The following is a 24,577-nucleotide window of genomic DNA, read 5'->3' on the forward strand; positions in this document are numbered from 1 at the left end:
CCCTCCTCTAATTCTATGGCCCTAAGTGGGAAGTTTGGAGAACTGATGCTATTCTGTCCAGAAAGAGATCTGTAAACTCAGAGGAGCCTTACTAACCTTATAATTCTATCTTTAAAGTTTGCCTTACCTCCTATTCTCTCTACTCCTCTCCATATGACTATATTGTGTGCTTTTAAATAGATGTTTCTCTATATGTATAACATACCTTAAAAATTTGTGACACTATACTTTTTTAAAGATTTTTTTATTTCATGAAATATTTCCCAAAAACATGTAACTTTTTTGTTTTTTTTAAAGGCAGTGGGGTTAAGTGACTTGTCTAAGGTCACACAACTAGGTAATTAAATGTCTGAGGTCAGATCTGAACTCAGGTCTTTGTGACTGCAGGGCCAGTCCACTGTGCCACCTAGCTACCTACACGTGTAACTTTTTAAAAAAAATTTAGAAATTTTTTTTGAGTTCAAGATACTTTCCCTCCTTCATATTTTTTACCCCCTTCCCTTAAGAAGGCAAATAACTTGATAACAATTATTCTTGTGAAGTCATGAAAAAATATTTTCATATAAGCCATATTGTAAAAGAAAACTCAAACTAAATAAAGGAAAAAAGTCAAGAAAGTCAAGAAAGATAAAAAATTTCTTTCAATGTATATTCAAAAATCATGAATTCCCTCTCTAAAGTGTTCATCTGTAGGCGTTGTTCATCATGAATTCTTTGGAATCTTTGTCTTGATCAGAGGAGCTAAGTTTTTCACAATTGATAATGCTTACAATATTGTTGTTCATGTGCATAATGTTCTTCTGGTTCAGATAAGTTTACTTTGTATCAGTTGCTATCTTTTCAGTTTTTAAAACCATTCTGCTCATCATTTCTTATAGCACATTAGTATTTCATTATAATTACATAGCACAACTTCTTTAGCCATTCCCCAATTAATGGGCATTTCCTTGATTTTTGATTCTTTGTCATCACAAAAATAGCAGATTTACATGTGTGTGCGCACACACACACATATATCTATTTACAAAAAAGTCCTTTTTCCTTTCCTTTCCTTTCCTTTCCTTTCCTTTCCTTTCCTTTCCTTTCCTTTCCTTTCCTTTCCTTTCCTTTCCTTTCCTTTCCTTTCCTTTCCTTCCCTTCCCTTCCCTTCCCTTCCCTTCCCTTCCCTTCCCTTCCCTTCCCTTCCCTTCCCTTCCCTTCCCTTCCCTTCCCTTCCCTTCCCTTCCCTTCCCTTCCCTTCCCTTCCCTTCCTTCCCTTCCCTTCCCTTCCCTTCCCTTCCCTTCCCTTTCCCTTCCCTTCCCTTCCCTTCCCTTCCCTTCCCTTCCCTTCCCTTCCCTTCCCTTCCCTTCCCTTCCCTTCCCTTCCCTTCCCTTCTTTCTTTCTTTCTTTCCTTTCTTTCTTTCTTTCTTTCTTTCTTTCTTTCTTTCTTTCTTTCTTTCTTTCTTTCTTTCTTTCTTTCTTTCTTCCTTCCTTCCTTCCTTCCTTCCTTCCTTCCTTCCTTCCTTCCTTCCTTCCTTCCTTCCTTCTTTCCTTTTAACAATTCAGATTAAGTGACTTGCCCAGGGTCACACACCTAATCAACGTCTGAGACTGAATTTTAACCCAATTCCACCTGACTCCTCATCAGTTACTCTATTCACTACACTACCTAGCTGACACCATATATATTCAGAATTCCAGCTCTGAATTGAAGCCTTTCCGCATGCATATGGCAAGTAGTGTTCCCCCATATTTATTTTGTATACAGTTCCTAAATATTAATATTTGTGAATACATTGAGGTTAAGGATCATTTGTTGTTTGTGTTTGTAACCTTCAGTTACCTAGCAAAACTAGGCACTTAATAAATTCTCATTGATTGACATATAATCTTGTTTTGTATTCACAAAAGTTACGAAAGGGAAGTAGGACAGTTATCATTCCTATATTATAGCTGAGAAAACACAGATTGAGAAAGGACCAGTGGTTTGCTAAAGCCCTGCTGTTTATTAATGATGGACATCAGATTAGAACTGTGATTTTTCTGCCTTCCAGTTCATTTCTATTTTACTCCTAACTGCATTGTAGTCTTTATAGGAAAATGAGAGGGCCTCCTTACTTGCTTGTTTGTTCTGAGTCAGGTTCCCTCTGTCAGCTAAACAATCCTTTTCTGATATTGGAAATTGAGTTTGCATTTGCTGAATAGCAGTATCTTTATTTGCAGTTCCTGTGCTGCTAGTTTGACCAATGATGTATTTCTTTGTAAAGTTCTTTACTGTATTCTTTATATAAAAGAGATACTTTGCTAAACCAGACTCTATTCCTTGAATGTCACAACTAACTACTGCATCCCCAAAGTGCAATACATTAAAAGAGAGAAAGAAAAGAAACACAATTAAGGGTTTAAAGAGAACAAATACTACACAAGAGAGATGGAGAATTCTGAGTGTATTAAGGTTAACAACATGGTTGTAGCAAAGGACATTTTTCATCATGGCAGAGACTAATAATTTGTAATCATAAGATTATTGAGAGGTAGCAGGGTGCAGTAGTTAGAAAGCTAAACTCAAAGCTAGTGAGACCTGGATTCAAGTGCTATTTTTATTTATTTATTTTGATTTTTTCAAGGCAAATGGGGTTAAGTGGCTTGCCCAAAGCCACACAGCTAGGTACTTATTAAGTGTCTGAGACTGGATTTGAACCCAGGTACTCCTGACTCCAGGGCCAGTGCTTTATCCACTGCTCCACCTAGCCGCCCCCAAGTGTTATTTTTAACACATTCTGGCTAAGTCACAATTTTCTAGGGCTCTAAGAAATTCTTCCAAAACTTCAAGCTACAGAGGCAGTTCAGACCTTTGTTGCTAGAAGGGGATGGTTCCTTATCTGGAATTTCTTTGTATAAAGGATATCACTGGTCCATTCTCTAATCCTAATTATAGCATGAAAGTCCCACTGTAATAAAGCTATCTATTAACTATACTACACTGTGATTTGATTCAATGTGAGAACCTCTTTTCTGAAGGGAAATCTAATATAAAGGTTGTAACTGATTGCAATTTTTTGTTCACAGTCTTTAGAACTCTAAGTCCATGTCTTCTTCTGTGAATACTTATTGACCCTAGCTATCTGTTTAATGTTTTTCTTTAACAGTATTTAAGGTTTTAGAGAAGAAATTTAAAATTCTAATTGCCTTTTTTTTTGCCAGGCTATGGGGCTAACCTTTGGGATCTTATAGATTTCTATTTACCAAATAGATTTATAAAATTGAAATCTTATAGATTTCTGATTTCATCTAATCAGTCAGAAAACATTATTTAAGCATCCATCATTTGTCAGGCACAGCTCTGGAGGATGAGATCAAAACCAAACCAAACCAAACCAAACCAAATTCCCAAATAAACAAAAACCCAAATAGCAGTCAAAGATACATAACAGTTCTTTTCATAAAGTAGGATAGGTCTTCTCACTCTCCCTCTTTATTCCCACACGATTAATAACTTTGCTGTTTTCAAGGAGGAATACCTTTCCAGTATTAATTCATTCATTATCCTTTGGCAGAATTTTTTGCTAAACCTTCAAAGGTCTTTAGCTATTCCAATACACAGCACTTTCTGGATTTCAAGCAGAATTGCTTTTCTTTGCACCGCAAAGGTGAATATCCTCTGAGATTTGGACACCAAAGCATGGAATTATCCCTCTTTTATGAATTCAATTTTAAAAATCCATCCAGAAACAATTTTACTAGCAAATATATAAGAATAAAATAATGACCTATTTAAAAAATGTAATGGTCCATCTCTGCTTTGGGGTCAGTCTTGATTATTATAATTTCATAGTTGTGTTTTGATTATTTTGTTATTTTTATTTACTTTATTTTAATCATTGTAGCTGTAGTTTACCTAGTTGTTTCAGTATATGTAACCTTATATTCCTTTGTATTTATATGTTGTTCCAGGTTTCTTTGTATTCATTGTGCTCTGTCTTTTCAAGAACACAATAATAGTATTCCATTATGTTTATACACCACATTTTGTTTAGCTATGCCACAACTGATCGATTTTTGCTTTTTTTCCATTCCTTTCTACTACAAAAATTGCTACCATAAATATTAGAGTGTTTATGGACTCTTTCTTTTTTTTTATCATTGACCCCTTTGGATATTTCTCACTGTTCTCTCTGGGTCAGAGTTTGCTCATTTTTGCCACTTAATATCATTAAAGATTACTTTCCAGAATGCCTGTATCAATTAACAAGTCCCTTAAAAGTATACCAGGGTGCTTATATATATTTCTACAACCACTTCAACACCATCTATTCTCCCTTTTTTTGGTCATCTTTACCATTTTACTAAGGTTGAGATAAATGCTCAGAGTTGCTTTGAATTGAATTTCTCTTTCTGTTAGGGATTGGAAGCAATCTTTCACATGACTATTAATAATTTGCAGTTTGTTTATAAAAGAATTGGTTACTGCGGGGGTCCAGCCTCCGTGGGGTCCTTAGAACTTGACAGGAGGGATAGAGTCGGCGAAATGAGTTGAGTCAACAAGTGGGTAAAGGCAGGAGCAGGTTGACTGACTGTCAGCTGCTTAGATTTATTTTTATAGTCTTAGAATCATATGAAACAAGCAAACTAAAATCATTTCCTTGGTTACAAAAGTATACAATTTTCATCATTAATCACATAGTTCATATGGTTACAAGTTTGATCATGTAGTGGTTACAAGTGTGATTATCAATCATGTAATTAATTTTCTTGTCCCTGCTCAGACCATGATGACCTCAACGTGCCTGTTGCCTAGTTTGTTGCTGCATAGTAAAGTTATTGATTAAACAGAACTTTCCTTAGAATAATCTTTGATATAATTTGTTTAATGGAATGCTTCTATGTTTTTGTACCGCATATGTAATGTTTTCGATATGCTCCCTTAACAACCTATAGTGAGGGTAGCTATGCTTGTCCACCTGTCTGTGGACTAATTTTCCTTTCAGCCCTTGTTGGTAGACACTACAGTTTCTATGACTTTTTATTCTCTGCCAATAAACTAAGGCTGTTAGAGTTCACATATTGGTTACCTATACTAACTATTCTTTCACCATCTTTATCATATATTCCTGTGTATGATAAGGGGGGCAAAACTGTTAATTTCCCTGGAATTCTATCTGACCCATCTTGTATCTGGTTTCCCTATATATATTCTGACATCTCCCTGGAACTCCCAGTGCTGTGTCTTCCAAAGATTTCATAATGCTGAAGCCTTTTGTATGTCTCAGGGAGAGGCAGTCCTGTTAAATTTGGACAGAGTTCACAATCTGTTTCATTCAAGGAATTTCTCTGAAATCCTTCCTTTATAGTCATTCCACTATTAGGATGAGTAAGTTTTGCAATCAATAATAGACCTATAAATATGGGTATACGTGGAATCCCTATATATATTGAAGAAGGAAATGTTGTTCCATCAGGCAGTGTGACTGCCCTGAGTCTTCTTGCTGCAACTGTGTCAAACAGCTTAGAGACCCTGGCTCCCAACATTTCCCCCTTTTAGATTTAATTTGATAGCGGAAAGTTCAACTTGGGCTGTCCTTTACACATTTATCTATTAGGGAGTGACTTTTAGTCTTATACATTCATGTTGGTTCCCTATGTATCTTATTAGATTCTTATAGAGCTATTAAATATACATAGCTGTATGAAACCTGGGCAAGTCAACTAATCCTGATTGCATTGAACATAGGACCATTTCCAATTGTTCTGATTCATTTCTGGCCACTGTATCCAGATGGCTCTGGACAAGAAGACTTAGTATAGCAGCCCCTAACTCAAATCCAATTTATTTGTTTGTCATGGCATCGCCTTCCTGATGTCAAGATCTTCAAGGATGAAGGACAAACTATCACATCATTATGGCAAATAATATAAGTAGTTGGTTCAAATCTAATTTCTGCCAAAACTTCTTTACAGTTTCTCTAAAAAGTCATGTCAAATTAGGAATTGTTTTCCAGATAATTTATATTTCATAATTCATTATAAACCAGTCAATTGAGTTTAGTTGCTCACGTTTTCTTCCTTATCTAGTTTGCTTTATAGATATAATTTTCTATTTTTTAACTGCCATTGAATTATTATGATCACTACTGATTTATAGTATAATTTGGAGTTTAGAAGTGGATATTTTCCTTTCATTCTACTTCTGTAATATTTATCTTGAGATTTCTTATATGTCAAAATGAATTATATTATCATATTTAGCACATTCCCTTTGAAGTCATCTTTTCTCCCCATACATGGAATTACTTCCTTCTATATCTCTGCCTCAATGATTCCCTCCATTCCTTTAAAATGCATCTTGGGCACCAACTTCTCTAAGGATTTCTTCATTTCCTTGAACTCTTACTCCAAAATTACCTTGTATTTAACTATTTTGTGCAGAATAGTTTTTTTAACTTTATATTAATGTGTCTATATATATTATATGTACTTATATCACTCAGAGCAGAAACTGCTTTCACATGGAGATTATTTCACTCTTTTTTCTTATATCCTTTGTGTCTGGTACACTAAAGAGCTTAATAAATACCTGCTGATTGACTTCATGAACTATTCCAAAAAATTGAGAAAGAAAAAAATTCTTCTAAACTGTTTTCTTAAAGAAAACAAGGTTAATTACTCAAACCAGGAAAAGATAAAGTAAAGAAATAGAACTAAAGGATAATATCATTTGTGAATATTGACTCAGCAATTTAAAATAAAATCTTGGCAGAGTGATTATAGCAATCTTTCAAAAATGATTTACTATGATCAAGCTGGATTTATATAGGTATGGAAGAATGGTTCAGTTTTTAGAAAGTCATTAATTATGAGAAAAACAAACAAAACCCCTCCAAATAGCATGAATATATCAGTATTTGGAATGACTTTGATGAAATACAATACTCATTTATGCCAAACAAATAAAACCTACAGAGCACAAACTTAAAAGTAGTCAATGATCATTTATTAAACACCAACTATGTTGAAGGCATTATGTTAAACATTAGAGATGGAAAGAAAAACATTGTACCTGATAGTACCTGATTTCAAGGAGCTCACAGACAATTGGGGGAGATATCATGTTAAGAATTATGTACATATAGACTTATATGAAAGAGAAATAGAATATAATCATCTGGTAGAAAGGGCTGACACTAAGGGTGACATAGAAGGCTGGATTTCAGTTGGGTTTTGAAAAATGTCAGGGAATCAGTAGGTGGAAATGAAGAAGGAGAGAATTTCAGGAATGGGAGTAGTCAGTGAAAATGACTGGAGTTAGGAGATTGTGGTATGTTGTGTAAAGAAAAAAAAATGATATCAATTATACTTGGATTCACAGAGTTCATGGGGAAGAATAGCAGGTAAAAAGGGCTCTGAATGCCAAACAGAGGATTTTTATCTTTGCTTCTAGAGGTGACAGAGAACCACAAGAATGGGGGGGTGATGGTGGTGATAGACAGAGATGGTTTAATTTGACAATTGTGTTTAATTTGACAATTGAGTGGATTGGGAGTAGGAATAGTCTTGAGACAGGGAGACTAGCTAGCAGGTTATTACAATAGTTAAGTCATGAAGTGATGAGAGCCTACAACAGGGTGGTGGCTGTGTCAGAGGAGATGAAAGATATAATGAATATAAAACTGAAAGACCTTGGTAATAGATTGGATCTGAGGGATAAGAAAATAAGTAGATTATAATAATATCTAAGTTGAGAACCTGGGTGTGTGGTAACTTAACTATAAGAGGAAATCAAAAAGTAGGGAGGCTTTGGGGGCAATGAAGATAAAGGGTTCTGTTTCAGAAATGTCAAGTTTCAAATTTCCATGGGACATCCAGTTCTAGATGATCATTAGATAGTTGGAGATACGTTTGGATTTTAGGGTTGGATAAGTAGATATATAAGTAGATATGTAAGAAACATCATTATTGAGATATTTATGGAACTCATGGGAATTGAGATCACCAAGTTAAATGGAATATAGGGAGAAAAAAAGAGGGCCTATTACAAGACAATGGGGGACACTTTTAGTGAGTATAACTTGGATAAAAATGCAAAGAAATAGTCAGTTAGGAGTAGAACCAGATGATAGGAGCTTCTAGAGTCAAGGAAACCTAGAGAAAAGAGGGTGATCCATTGTCAAAGACTGAATAGAGATCAAGAAAGACAAGCATTGAAAAAAGGCCATTATATTTGGTAAATAAGGAATTTCCAGCAACTTTGGAGTGGGCAGTTTTGATTTAATGATTAAGTTAGAAGTCAAATTGCACAGAATTAAAAAAGGCAGTGGATAACTTACAAGCTTTGGGGTTGGAATCAAAAAGACTTATATATCTGAGTTCAAATTTTTCCTCAGACATTTACTAATTGTATTATCCTGGACAAGATACTTAATCCTTAAATGGGATCATGAAGAGTCAAATGTGATTGAAATGATTAAATAACAATAATATTTAACATTGGTGTAAAAAAAGGGAGGAGAAGTATGGACAGTATGTGGTAATGAGTGGTTCAACTAAATTTTTTGAGAAAGGGGATTCATGGGCATGTACAGTTACCTTTCCAAATTATGGGGGTTAGTGGCTTGATACTCCCACAATCTGGAAATATGTGTAAAATTTTCTGGCTCTCCCCTCATGTCAGAGAAGTTATCTGAATTGTTTATGATATTAAAAGATGAAATATGCTCATATTATATACTACTAAACATATTTTATGCATTTTTGAGTTTCTAAACTTTTTCTCTGTTGTCTGCTGACTTTCCTGTGTCATCTTTAGTTTTTATAAATACTCTCCCCTTCAAATTCCTATTTAATTTCTTATGCTTAACCAAAATATATCAAAAACATGATGGGGAGTCTCGATATTTAAGGGATAATTATATATAGTCAGTGTGTGTTTATGTATGTATATACATATATTCAGAAATTATCAGTAGACATGAAGACAATTAAATGTCAGGAGGATCATACAGATCATTTATCTATTGGAGAAGGTCCATCTTTTCATGTGAGACAGAACTAAAGGATGAGATAGTCTCAGAGGGCATCTGGGTGATATGAAATGAAGAAGAAAAGAGAAGGAAGACAATAGGTGAAGGGCTTCAAATAGAAAAATATTTTAAATAATTTAATAACAATTTTCTCTAAAACTAAAAGCAAGTGTAATTGGTGATGTATTTCCTGATAAATCTCAACAAGTCTTATCTGATAAACTAAGCATCATAATAAGGTTACAAGGAACTAGTAAAAATCTGGACATGGGGAAGACCTTTATCTGTGACTTTGTAAAGTAAGTGAGGGGAATGCACATCATAATTAATTTTCTTGTTCTCTGCTCCTTCATCTCATTCAATGATTAGTCAGAAATGAACTGCAAGAATAGTTAGAGGTTAAGAAGAAATGTTAGGAACTTTTGGAGATGTGACACATGCTGATACCATTTTGCAACTATGGACACACCACACCCAACACCATTAATTAATTCCTTGAACATATTCGATTATCAAAGTGATGCTTTAGGGGACAGTTCTATAGACAGTCCAATGACTATTGTACCTGGGCTGTCATCCAAATTATGTCATATTTTGGATTTAAAACTTTATGATAGTTTGATTATAATGTATTAATGATGTGACTGCAAAATGGTGTTGGTCTGAGCAATTTTTTTTTGTAGAGAATACCTGTATTAGTTTTGCTCAAATGTCTCTTTTTGTTCATTATTTATATGCTTTGACTATAGCTCTTATATGGATAACTTCCATCCTTTTAACAATTCTGAATTTTTTGAATGTTTCTTTTTCCCTCTCAATTAAACCATGGCTAGAAAAATGACTAGGAGAGTGAATTTGGATAGATGATTAGTGAAATGAGATAAAGTATTTAACTGTCAATGGCCAGTGACCTTCACAATTAGAATGATGAAGCAAGGAGACGCTTTTAATTTTTTGTTTTTTTTTCTGTTTGTTTGTCTTTATCTTTTCAGGGAGTCTAAGAGTTGAAGATGAGGCCCAGGACAGAGTGCTACTCTCCAAGGTTCTGGTTAGTGCTGGCTGTCTTAGCAGTGTCAGGCACCAGGGCCCGTGCTCAGAAGAGTCACCCCAGCATTGGTATTGCTGTCATTCTAGTGGGCACTTCAGACGAGGTGGCTATCAAGGATGCCCACGAGAAAGATGATTTCCACCACCTGTCTGTGGTCCCTCGTGTGGAGCTGGTAGCCATGAATGAGACTGACCCCAAGAGCATTATCACTCGTATCTGTGATCTCATGTCGGACCGCAAGATCCAGGGTGTGGTATTTGCTGATGACACAGACCAGGAAGCAATTGCTCAGATTCTTGATTTCATTTCAGCCCAGACTCTCACTCCCATCCTGGGCATCCATGGAGGCTCCTCTATGATAATGGCAGACAAGGTAAAACTGAGTTTTTGATGCCAAAGCATGCAGCATTAATTCTTAGTGTAAACAAGTTTATTAATCGGCAAAAGTTATAAGAGTACCTAGAAAAGAAGTAAATCAAGGATTATACTAATGATTTGGAGATTAAGTGTAACTAACTGAACTACATTGTGAATTGGTGAGAAATGTTGTATATCAGTCAAAGGGATAATTCATGAACATACCACAGGAAAAGACCCAATGATGGGAAAGGGAATGAATGCCTGGAAAGAATTTGAGTGTTCTAGTTTTATTGATGACTTTTGCCTTTATATTTTTGTCTCTTACATTGTGTATCTCCCATCCCTATTCCTGCCTCCCTTATTGACCCCTTCCTTGTAGCAACAACAATAAAAACAATTATCAAAAAGTTCAGCACCAGTTTTAGGGTATTTGTTTTGTGGACATAAACTCTAATCATCCTTACAAGAACCCAGGCTTTTGCATGCCCTAGAAAACTAAGAAAAGTTTTTGATATCTTATGATTGGATGGTAGATTAGAGGCCTCACCCAGGGATGTCCATTGTGCAGGACTCCAGATATTCTGGAACAGTTGTATGTTACTTGAAACATTACGAAAGATGAATAGCTCTCATCAGTTCCATTTTGCTCCTAGAACCTAATGTCATCATTTAGGCAGAATATATTAATCAAGGACCAATGAAGAAATAAAAATCACAAGGCATTTATCATAATCCTAGGTGGTCCTGAGGACCATTTCTTGACTCATATCAAAGAATCAGGATCTCACATAATGAATGCTTTTTTGTTAGATGGGCAACATTGTGCATATTTAACATTTCTAGGATGCTATTTTGTTTAGGGCCTCCCAAAAATTAAGTCCAGAAAATCCAGATTTTGTTTTTGTTATGTTCTCTAAGGCAGAGAAGCAACATGCATTATAAGCTAGTAATTGACCTCTCCAAATATTGAGATTTTTTTAATCAGGGGAGTTTGGGGATATTTGAATTACTCACAGATATTTGATACCTGCATTTGTGTGAGGTCCACCAAATTCTGTTGCCTTCTTTGATTTTCTACTTGTGGCTTCTTTGCCCTTGTAATTTAATATGAGTGGGTCAATTTGGATCATTTACTGCAGTAATTGCAATGTGACTGCCTGGATTTGTGGACTTTAAAAATGAAGAGGAGACATAATCAGTCTCTCTTATCCATTTCAGTTCTTTATTTGGTGACAAATACTTCATCAAATGAATGATTGGTAAACCAAATGTTCACTCTAGTTATGAGAAAAGGAAATTTACCCACAAGACTTACTATCCAAATGAGACACACTTCACTCCCCATCCTTCTTTTATAATAAAAATCAAACCAAAGCTACAGTTCTTGGAAAGAACCTGTCAATTAATTACCCTTTGACTCTACTACTTTTTTGTTGTGATGGCTAATACTTGATTAATAGATACATTTTCAATGTTCTAAGAAATACCTGAGTCTGTTTTGCTCTAATTCTAACCAGAAATAGAATCAATGGAAATAGTTCAGTGCAAAGTTATCTCATTTGATTTATATAATGGTATTTAATTGAAGCCTTTATAAATATACAAAGAGTGATCAAACCCAACCAACCAGATTCTTCTGGTACTAAAGCTAGTGGTGGATAACTCTTCCTAACTCCAACCTGTTTTATTTTTTGAGGAAATTATTCTATAAAAACTATTTGAAAAACCTTCAGTCTTTAAAAAAAACCCCAAAAACCTTTATAAATAACTAAATATGTCCAAAGTATTGATTATATTGAATTAATATAATTGAATTATATAATTATATAATTGAATTATATAATTGAATAATATAATTGAATAAATTGAATTAATATAAAAAGTCATGCTTTCGCTGCTTTAGAGAGAGCTTCTAAAAAACTCAATATTATGCTGAAATATGTCCAAAGTAAAGTAACCAGGAAAGGGATATGAAACCATATTTTCAGAAGATATAAGTCTTTGGTTTTGAGAGAATAGGGAACTTGGTAATGGTGGGAAAACTATTCATATTACAGGGATTAAACCTATTTTCTTTAGAGTAGAGTCAGAGATTAGAAGAAGAGCGAGTCAGCTACAGTGAGGCAGATTTCAGCTCTTTAAGTGAATATTTCCTAACAATAGAGCTGCTCAAACATGTAATTTATTGCCTCTGGAGATGATGAATCTTCCATCTCACTAGATATTTTCGGAGAGGAGCAAGAAGACTCTGTTAGATTTGCTAGAGGAAGTGTTCTTTATCAGACATGTGGTGCTGTCAAACTTAAATAGAATGGATTCCTGTGAGCATGTATTAACTTATAAAATAACACATTATTTTATTCTTTATTATATTTTTATTTTTTAAAAAAGTTACATTATTATATTTTAATTTTGTTCAGGCAATACTCGGGAATTTTGTTAACAGATTAAGACCAGAGGATAGTGGATTTGACACCTTTGAATTAGATGTCTTTTAAGATTCCATTTAATACTAAGATTCTCTTATTTAACAGTTCACTTTCTTTGAATGTGATTTATTCATGATCATATAGTCAGTAAGTAGTGAAGTCAGTATTTGAATCCAAGTGTTCTACTTCATGAATAACTCTTTCCCACTGCAATGCTCAGTGCACAGACTGAATAATAGGAATCAACTCATACAGCAGTGTTCAAAAGGAAAAAAGAAATCCACAAGAGAAAGATGCCTCTTTAGCAAAAATTCCCAAGAGTTATGGTAACCAACATTTTGAAGTCAGCCTCAGGCTTAAATAATTTTTCACAGTGTGAAATGGCCATCTTCCCTTTAATCTCTGAGAAATAAGCCCCTGGGCAGGTTTAAAAAAACTAATAAACAATCATACAAAAACCTCAAAAACAGAACACAAGTTGTTCTTGGGAAAAAAAAAGAAAAGAAGTTTAGTAGAGCTTGTGGACACCATCTTAAGAGTAAAGGGTAAAACTCAGAACTTAAAAAACCCATATAAATGTTAAAAAATTGTTTTAACATGTAATTGGGGAAAATAATCAAATATATATCAGAGAAAGGTAAAGGATGTGGACATTTTGACATCTCCTTCCAGGAATTAAGCTGGGAAGCATATTTCTTATTCTAATTCTAGTTTTTAATATGAACCACAGAGTATTTGTTAAAGGCTAGTATGTATAATGGCATGGAAGTCCATTGTGCCCTTTGATCCAAACAGACATTATCCCTGCCTTTGAGGGATTTATAGTACAAGATAGATATCTTAGGAGATTTATGAGAAGACTGCTTTGATTTGGATGGTTCATTGTTCTGAGTCTGAGTGGTAGTAGGTGAGTTTTTTTTTGCTCATTGTTGTATTCTCTGGGGTGAACCAAATCAAGTCATGATTTGAGGTGATATTTTAAAAAAATAGTTTTTGGGGACACATTGGATAAAGCACTGGGCCTGGAATCTGAAAAATCAAAGTTCAAATCTGGTGTCAGACACTGGCTTTGTGATCCTGGGCAAACAAGCAAATAAATATGTGGCCACTTTTGTCTCACCTAAAGATTGTCCTAAACCCCAAAGAGATATCCATTTGATGTATTGAATACAGACATTTATTCAGTATTTTGAACAAATAGACTACTCAGACTCATCAATATATTAGCATCCTATCAATATAAAGGAATAAATGCAAGTAGAAAGCTGTAAAATTACATGTTTAAAAGAGAGAATTTTTTTGACTAAGCATTGAAAATTCTGTAAATCATGGAATTTCACAGTTGCAAGGGACCGCAGCAGCAATCTAATTCAACCTATATATCTGGAAAAAAGAATCCTTGCTACAAGAAATCCAGTAAGTGGTCATCTGGCCATCCTTTGAAGATCTTCAGTGAGAGAGATAAGATAGCCATTCAATTTTTCTATAATATTAATTGCTAGGAAACTTTCTTACAAAATATTCAAGTGGCCCTCTTTTGACTTCTACCCTTTTTCTCATTGTTCCATTCTCTGTGGCAAACAAAACAAGTCTTTTAGTTGATGCTTGATTAAAAAAAATAGAAAGTTTACTTTTGGGGGGTACAGTGGATGATGCACTGGGGCTGGAGTCTGGAAAACCCAAGTTCAAATCTGGTCTCAGATTCTGGGCAACTTTTTTGCCTCAGTTTCCTCATCTGTAATATGAGGATAATAATAGTACTTACCTCCTAAGGTTATTATGAGAATCCAATGAGACAATAATTGCAAATTACTTGCTAGGTTTCTGGTACATACATAGTGAGTAATGATATTATATATATATATATATATATATATATATATATATATATATATATATATATATGAAGATTAGTCTGGCAGTAAGATGAAAGATGTTTGGGGAAGAGTAGTGGCAGGGGCAAATAGAAGCAGGGTTATTTTAGGAGTTTATTTCCATAACAGTGGAACTAGAGGAAAGGATAGATTTGGGAGATATTTTGGTGATAGGCATGCCTTCTGGATAGGTCATTTGTATATCTCAAGGAAGTACAGAAAGCCCTCCCATTCTGGCTCTGTGGTCATCACTAAATATCTATGTATGTTCTTTCTTGTCTGCAAAATAAAAGAGCTATAATAGATTACCTCTAAGTTCCTTTCTAGCCTTGAATTGCTGATACCATGATGGACCAGTCCATGTTCCCCTGCTTTCACACATCATGAAGGAACACAATCTATTTCTCTTTGATTTTCACCTTGAACATACAGTTTATTGTTGCAGAATGACTAGGAATACATTTCTTGGTCCATAGCATCTCTCTACAGTTGGGTCTCCTATTAGATAACAGTGATTAGACTTTATATATTATTTAAAGCCTTTATTGCTCTACATCAATTTCTTCATTTCATGCACAGGACATTCTTGTGTAGCAGGGTGCTATTCTTTCATGCCAAGAGGCCTGAAGGTGGAATTGCCATGGTGCAGTATAGCTGCTAATGTCTAAGTACCAGCATTACTCCATATCTACTTAATGACAGCTACCCTGTGTCTCCACCTGCTGGAGAACTACTAGTATTGAGGAAATAATCCTTAAGGAGTCCAGTCTCCTTTCCTTTAAACAAACATTATTTTGATTTTGCTATTCTCTCAAGCTATTTCACCTTTATCCTTTGCTCACTGCCAAATATATTGAAATGGTGGTTTCTTTTAGAAACCTAACAGTTCCTAAGACTTGTAACTTGACTTCTTTTCTGTGGAGTTTAATGAAACTGCTGTCTCAAAGGGTCCCAATCTCATATGCATTTTTCTGCAACCTCTTATAAATAATCTCTGCTTTGTTTTCAATAACTGGAATATTCCTGATATCTCACTTTTCTCTTTGAGTGCTTCTTCTCTTTCTTTTTCCTTGGCCCCTATGTCTCCTGCTCCTCCTCTCCCAAGTTTTACTTTCTCTTTTACTTCTACATTCTCTCCTTAGATGATTTTATCTTCTTCTGTTTTGATTATCATGTCTAGTTAGATAACTTCCACACTTATATCTTTATTCATGACCTCTGTCCTGAGCTTCAAAGTTGTATTGAAAGATATCTTTTGGAAATATCTGTCTCCCCAGTATATCAGAAATACTCATATATAAAACTTAACTCATCATCTCTCTCTTCTATTCTCTCTTCCCCATGCTCTCTCCCTGATATCTTAATTTCTTTTTTCTGGCATTACCATTTGTCTTTCCAGTTTTCCAGCTCTGAACTTGTATTATTTTTGACTCTTTCCTTTTCCTCACCTCCCACATATAATCACTAGATCTTGTCAATTTGTGCTCCCATTACCACCACCCCAATTTAGGCTCTAATTACTTCTCATATAAAATGTTTTTTAATTGCCTCTTGATTGGTCTCTGTAGTTTCATTTTTTCCAAGTCTAATGTATCTATATATTAAAAAATAATGCATAAAGTGGCTTCGCCAATTCACTGCTCAAAGCCTTTTATTGACTCCCCATTGCTCATGAGATAAAGTTCAAAATTTTTAGGTGAATATGAGAGACTCTCTCTAATCTGACTACAAACTATCTTTCTCAATCCAAGGTTTATCACTTTCCCATATTTTGTGTTTCAACCAAACTAAGCTATTACATTATACAAAATATTTTACACTCTCTCCCCAATAGTCCATGTCACTTCCTTTATCTGTAATGACCATTTTCTCCCTCCTATCCTTTCTTACTGAAACCAAATGAGATAATTTTAAAGAATTGCATACATGTTACTTATTATTATTATAATTGTTAAAATTTTACTTCTTTGAAGTTTCAGAGCATCCTCACAGCCAAGAACTCTTCTAAGACCTTGGATTTCTATTTTATATGTTGTATTATAGTTATTTGTCAACCTTTTTCCTCCTGTATGAGATTGTAAGCTTCTTGAGGCTAGGCAACTTTTTGTATATCCCAAAAAACTTGCAATGCTGTATTCTCCATATTAATTCCTTTATAAATGTGAGTGGAATTAAAGATGAGCACCAATAGAAGACATGTAATTGTTTTAAAAAAAACCCTGCAATAAAAGACTAGATAAAACAAGAAAATACCCTCTTAATAACTTGGAATAGAAGCCTATTTGGAGAAGTGGTCAAAAAAACTTAAAAATGTGTGAGTTTTCTGTCAATACTTCAGCATTTTATTTTGAGACTAGTTATTTATAATTGGTTTAGGTAACTAGAAACTGGAGCCTGAATATATCTAGATAATGAACTCATATTGAAAGCCTTTCATTGTTTTCTTCCCAGAAGAGTTTTTTTATTGTCTCACTGAAGTCTCTTCTGACCTTTCAAATTTTGAAAAACCCTAAAAGGAAGGGGGGTAAACCCTTTTGGTTCCTTTCTGATCCCCATATATTCATAGGATCAAATAAGTTAGAGGTGAAAAGAACATGAGAGTCCATCTAGTCAAATTTCTTCATTTTATAGATAAGGAAACAGAGTTTTTGGGAATGAAGTCACTTACTCATAGTCACGTGGCTAATAATTAGCAGAGTTAGGATTAAAAGTTCCTCTGACTCTCAATCACTGCTCTTCATAATACATTATATTATCTAGTCCCATTTCAGCTTTCTTTTTCAGATTTCTGAACACAGAAGGACGCCTAGTCTTAAAAATACCAACATAAATCTTTACAGGCAGAATATATCTTAAATCATATGCTTAGACACAGACTTTTCTCATATGCAAGATCCTCTTGGACTTCTCACCCTAACATCTCTGGTGACTGCTTGTACATGGCAGCTAGAACATATGACCTAGGGAACTCAGAATCCCAAATTGTTCTTCTGTTTTGTATTTCCTTCCTTGAGCTTTGTTGATTCAATAACAATCCTGAGATGAATATTTAAACACTGACAGGTGAAAGAGTTTTTTGCAGCCACACTATTTTTGGAGAAAATGACTGCCATCAGAAAGATAGCTTTAACCCTGTCCTGACTGACTAAAACACATGGCCTTTGAGTGAGTTGCTCAGAAAGTGTGGAGCAGGAAGGTGAAGGGAAAATGCCTATTTAATAGTTCCACTAAGGTCTCTGTACTTAATTGCTTAAAGGATCCAGTATAATAGGAATTTTAAGTTACTATTTCTTGTTTCAAGTCCTTGCTGCTATGAATCTTTTGTATTTTAATAATTTATTTTGTGTGGAGGAAATAACTTGGCTATATATTAATTATATGGTACACTAAGTATGTTTCTTCTTCTTTTTGGAACTTCTCTATATATGAGCCAAGCCTGAAGTGATTTTCCTTGAGGGTTTCTGAGATGGAGGTATAAAAAAATCAGAGAATAAATGTCCTGACCCACCTTTTTGAGGTCATGTTCTCTCAGGGCTAAAACCATTCTTACTGTGAATCTGGTGCTAGGGCCTCTTAGTGAGAGAGGATATCTCCTTGACTCTACATTGGAATGTTGATTCATGAAAATAATAATATTAACTTTTTCAGCAAAAAATTTAAATAAAAATTATTTCAGCAAATCAACTGATTAATAATTTCTTATTTGCTATAAGGGCAGAAAAAGTGATATATCCCAAAGTATTTTGAATTCAATATTAAGTATGATTATTTTAGGTCCTGATGTTAGCTGTTTTATTGCTTTAACTTTTCTTCCTATACTTTCTCTGGTCCCTATGGATCTCATTTGCTAATATGGTGAGAAATTCATTAGTTATATATACATTGAGCCTAATGTTCCTGGAAAGTTATAGAACTGAGTTATATAAACTTATTGTGTTATTTAATATACCAGTAGGTTGGCAATTGCAGGGACTCATTTAAAGACCCCTTCTACCATTATTACTAGTTACGAGCTATCTTAATTTCAGAAGCATTTATTATCAAGCATCTATAGCATGATTCTGGGATGAGTATAAGAAATGCTTTTGTGAAAATAAAATGAGATAATGGTTGTGGAAGTACTTTAGAAATTATAGAGTGTTACACGTATAAAAATGTGACTATTATCCTTTATTTTGGAAACAGAAAGCACAAAGAGAGGAGAAAAATGATTGAAGGAGATAATATTGGAACCAGCATTAAGGACTTACTAGAAATAGATGTTACAAAAGGATTAGGCAAGAGGGAACTAGAATTTGTTTTTAGTTTATTATCTGTGTCAGTGAAAGGAAAGGGATAGGCATGTGGGATATAGTTGAGATAATGACAAGATCAGAATATAGATTGAATATATAGAGAAAAGGATGGTCAAGTGGGATGTAGTACCATATCTTTTGTTCTTTTACTTCTACAAAGGAGAAGTAAAATTTGAAGACAATACTACATTGAAGCTACTGCTTTGTCTCATTTTTACATTTTTACTTGGATTATTGGGAAAGATATTATTTCATTAGCACCTGAGTGGTGATTATACAAAATTTCTGTCTATGGAAGTTTGTCATTCATGCCTTTCCAATATCTCTTTCCCCTCAAGAATTCTTTATCCTCATGTGGCCTTCTGGTCATAGCCTTCTATTTAAGCAACTTATAGAGGACTTCTTCACTTAAGCTACTCACAGTCCCATGCTATTCCTCTTCACCATCTTCAAAATTAAATCTTCTCTTCCCTGTGACAAATGGAATTCTGCTGTTAAAAAGGGGGTTGATAATATAATTAAAGTAGGTAATTTACATGAAGGCTTAGATGTCACACAGGCCTAACCATTCCTTGGGGGTGTTTGCATTTCAAAACTTCATCTGGCTAACATAGATGAATTTCTTGCTTTCTGCTCTTTCCTATTACATTTTTAAGCTCTTTAAGAGAGTTGGTTCCTAGCACAGTGTAGTGTACTTAGGAAAAATAATTTTTCTTGAAATTAGTTGATTTGAATTTTTATAAATATAATCAGTTTTTCAGAAAATATTAATTAAATGCTATGTACCAGGTCTGTGCTAGGTCTTAGATCTACATAACCCCCCAAAAGACAATCTTTCCTTTTAAGATGCTTATATTCTACTGGAATAATACAAGTTCACAGAAAAGTAAATCAAGGTCAAATAAAATATATAAATATGTATATATGTGAAATGTATATGTATGTATGTATGTATGTATGTATGTGTGTGTGTGTGTGTGTGTTAAAGGAGGGTTGTATGGAATAACAACTGGTAAAATTAGGAAAGGACTCTTGATGGGGGTAGACTTAAGCTAAGTCTTGAAGGGAGTAAGGGTTTCCAAAATGAGTGGGTGAGAAGTGAGTACATTCCAGATAAGAGGTACAGCCCATTCAAATAGAAAGTCATATGTGGATAATATCAAAAAAAGAGTTTGTTTGGAATGTAGAGTGCATGGAGGGAAGTTCTTTGTATTAAGATTGAAAAAAAAGACTGTAGCACATTGTCAATTACTTTAGATGCCAAATAGAGCATTTTCCTTATATCTTAAAGGATAAACCATTGAAGCTCCCTTAAAAGAGAAGTGGCATGGTTAGACCTACACTTTAAGCTTAAGCACATGGTTCTACAGCAGAGAGAGAGAGAATGGAGTTCAACAAGGTAGTCAGAGAATCATTAATATCCCATAAACATACAAAGAAACTGAGGCTGGATACCACATTTAAGGGAATCATACAAGAAAATTATTGGATAAAGTGATACAATCCATAGAACAGAAAGGGACTCCTCAATTAGTTGGTTCAGGAATATAGTTTCTAAGATTCATTTTTAAAAAAGAAATTTTCAAACAACCAAGAGCAAGCAGTTCTTGTAACCAAAACTCGAAAATGATTTTCTATAGCAGTTCTCTATGATAAGAAATAAGAGTAAAATATCAAATTTGGTATATAAAAAAGCCAAGAAAATTGGCCAGTACTACAGGATTGCTTAAAACTAAGCATTCTAAGAAAATGGAATTCTTTTTTTTTCCTTTTGAGAAATACAGAAGTGGGTTCAAATTTACTGGTTGACTAGCAAATTGACCAACCAGCTAAAATTCAAGAAGATAATCTAGACTTGAACAAGTAAAAAGTAATGGTTCAATAGACTGGGAAAAAACCCTGGATTTGAAATCAGAGGACTTCAGTTCAAATCCTGCCCTTGCCATTTAAGCAATCATTTAACCTCTGGATAAATCACTTAAACTCTCTGGGCCTCAGAGTTCCTGATTTATAAAATGAAAGAGATCATATAATTAAAACTAGAAAGGATCTCAGAGACCAAATATTTCAAATCTTTCACTTTACAGATGAGGGTTTTAAGGCTTAAAGATTTGTCATTTTTCTGCTAAGTATGAGAGGTAGTATTTGAATTCAAGTCTTCCTGATTCTAAATCTACAATGCTATCCACTATGTCAAATGCTTCTAAAGTCCTTTTCAACTCTAAATGTATTTATGTGTTAATGTGCTTTAAATTTACTATATGAGGCTTTCAGCCAAACTTAATATAAGGTTTGGTGTTAGTCCTTCATTCTCAAAGAACACCATGACATCAGTGAAGGTGATGCCAATGCATGCAAATTAATTGGATTTGAGTGAGGGGGTGTAGTGTTAAGTCATCAACCTAACTTTCTCCTCCAGTCATCTGAGTCCAGTGGCCAGAAGTGAATCAGGTCGAAAGGAGATGGCCCTGGATGTGAAGCAGTCAGGGTTAAGTTATTTGCCCAAGGTCATGCAATTAGTAAATGTCAAGTATCTGAGGCTGGTTTCAAATTCCCATCCTCTTGACTCCAAGGACAGTGCACTATCCACTGCACCACCTAGCTGGTGAAGACACAAAGGCTAGCTTTTAGGGATCAAGTTCATAAAAATAGCAGAGGGAACTAGTTAGTCTTGAGGACTAAAGGGATACACTGAGAAAAGTGTCTCAACCTGTATGATGTCTCTAGTAATGCAGTGGAGGGTTAAATTCAGTAGTCCTTCTGTCTATTATTTCATCAGTCAAGTTATCAGCAAACAGAGGTTGCCTATGTCACTCTTTTCTTTTTTTGAATTTATTTCTTTATTTCTTTTATTTTTTTTTTTAGGTTTTTGCTAGGAAATGGGGTTAAGTGGCTTGCCCAAGGCCACACAGCTAGGTAATTATTAATTGTCTGAGACCAGATTTGAACCCAGGTACTCCTGACTCCAGGGCCAGTGCTTTATCCACTGAGCCACCTAGCTGCCCCTGAATTTATTTATTTAAGGCAATGGGGTTAAGTGACTTGCCCAAGGTCACAGAGCTAGACAATTATTTTATGTCTGAGGCTGGATTTGAATTCAGGTTCTACTGACTCCAGGGCCCATGTTCTATCCACTGTGTCATCTATGCCATTTTTAGGAGAAGACAACTTTATTCACTCTCAGCTATCCATGGGCCTAAGAATATAGCAATTATAGCTTTGATTGTTAATGGGATGAACTGATTGATTAAAATAAAATGTGCTGTAAGATGACTTAAAAATAAAACCACTTTTCTGTTTATATGATCTGATCCACAGTTACTTATTCAGGTTCCAAGCAAAGGACTAGATTAAATATATATTAGCCTTCAATTAAATCTAAAGCAAGAAGGAGTTATAGTTATAATTTTGGTTGAGGCAAGAGTAAACTAATACCATTATGGATATTATATTGTAAATAAAGACACAAAAGATACATGCTAATAGTATTTGAAATGTACCAAATCATGCAGTGACAAAATTTTAAGGAAAAAATGAAAGGAAAAAAGAATTGTATAATATGATTATAGGTGACTTTAATGGTCTTCTGTCAGATATGAGAAAATCCAATTGAAAGAGGAAACAATTAGAATATTACAGACCTGAACAAATGGTTTGCAAAAACAAACAACCAAACAATGTATGATTGATCTGAGAAAACATATGAATGCATCTTAGATGATTATGTGTATTATTCAGGGCAGCCTGGTGAGACAGAGGATAGAACACTGGCCTTGGATTCAGGAGGACAGGAGTTTGAATCCAAACTCAGACCCTTGCCACTCACTAGCTGTGTGACCTTGGGCACACATACTAAAATCCAATTCATGTGTTTGTCATGGCATCACTTCTCTGATGTCATGGTCTTCTTCGAAAATGAAGGACAAACATTATTATTATGTATTATTCTAATTTCCTAGATATTTGTACAAAAATTGGCCATCTATTTTGACATAATGATTTATAAAGAAAAACAAATGTCATACATTCATATATTGTAACACAATAAACATGAAATTAGCAAAAAATATTATGCAAAAGATATAAACCTAATTGTTGACTAAAAACAATATCCACAAAAAGAAGAAATCATAGAAAAAATAAAAATATACTGAAGGGGATAATAATAATGGGATAATATAACAACATTCATGGTATACTCATAAGCAAGACTACCAGTGAACATTTATATCCCTCAACACTTATATTAGCAAAAGAGAGAAATATTATATTATATTATTGGGTATTCAGGGAAAAAACCCTGAGAATCATTACATTAAGTCGTCACACAAAACACAAATAAAAAATTTGAAAATTTGTGATTAAAAAGAATTAAAAATTGCCTAAATGATGATGATTGAAAAAACTCAAGAAAACTTACAAGTTATTAGTTACTTTGTTATACAACAGAGACAGGTAAATCCAACAAAATAAAACATTCACATTTCATAACAAATGGAGATGTCTTGAAAGGTTCTTAAATATTATTAAAAGTTTTGCTAGTAAATATATAAAAAAAGAAGTAATGGTCATAGACAATCATTACAAATGGGTAATTATATATTAATTCAATTCTTACAGGTTTATTTGACAGATAAATAAAGCTTTTCTGCTGCTTTTTTATGAAAAATATGGAGAGACATATAGGCTGGATAATTACATAGTTAGATTAACTGAGAAATGCTTGTTCATGTGGAAGGTGCCTAGGCATTGCCCCCATTGTTAATCACTGATGATAGTTCTGCTTTGACAATGAAGGTGTCTCTTTATATAAAGGAGAGAGGAAGAAGGTGAGTAGGAGTAGAGGAAACAGTTGGAGACATCTATTAAAATCACATTTCAGGATGACAAAAGATCATGGATCATAAGATCATATATTTTACAGCTTAAAGAGATCTTAGAGGTAATTTATTCTAACCACCTTTTTTTACTTTCATTTTCATATATTTTGTTTATGTTGTTTGAATTGAATCACAATAATTTCCCACCAAATCCTCCAGACCAAAACCTACCTTGTGACAAAGAAAAACAATTGAGCAAAAATATCCCATAGAAAAGCCTCATTTGATTGTGTAGATCATATCCTGATCTTATTCTTCTCTTCATTAGATTCTATGTGTATAAATAAAATTAAATGCACAAGTGCCACTATTAAAAAGTAGAGAATTAAAGGTTATATCATTTCAAAACTGAAATGATAAACTAGATATGACATAGAAAATATTATAAGTAAATAAGTTCAATTATAGAAAAATTTAAAAAAGAACCTTTTTGCATAAAGAAAATAAATTCCCCTAAAATAAAAAGTAAAGAAAGCACAAAAATTTTATTGTAAAGTCTCTAAAATCTATAGAGAATTGACAAAATATTTAAATTTTAGAGACATTACCCAGTAATTAAATGGTCAAAGGATACAATCAAAATTTTTTTTTTAGGTTTTTGCAAGGCAAATGAGGTTAAGTGGCTTGCCCAAGGCCACACAGCTAGGTAATTATTAAATGTCTGAGACCGGATTTGAACCCAAGTACTCCTGAC

The 24,577-nt window shown here is 34.1% G+C and overlaps 1 protein-coding gene across 1 annotated transcript in view; it reads left to right on the plus strand.

The window, feature by feature from the left end:
- The first annotated feature begins 10,007 nt into the window (after nt 1-10,007).
- The window catches only part of GRIN2B (glutamate ionotropic receptor NMDA type subunit 2B), a 446,579-nt gene continuing 432,009 nt past the window's right edge, over nt 10,008-24,577 (plus strand). Inside the window, exon 1 of the mRNA XM_074194545.1 lies at nt 10,008-10,418. Within this exon, the coding sequence (XP_074050646.1) occupies nt 10,008-10,418 (411 nt within the window). The remainder of the gene's footprint in view (nt 10,419-24,577) is intronic.

The sequence above is a fragment of the Macrotis lagotis genome, chromosome 7 (genome assembly GCF_037893015.1).
Source record: "Macrotis lagotis isolate mMagLag1 chromosome 7, bilby.v1.9.chrom.fasta, whole genome shotgun sequence".
Classification (NCBI taxonomy): domain Eukaryota; kingdom Metazoa; phylum Chordata; class Mammalia; order Peramelemorphia; family Peramelidae; genus Macrotis; species Macrotis lagotis.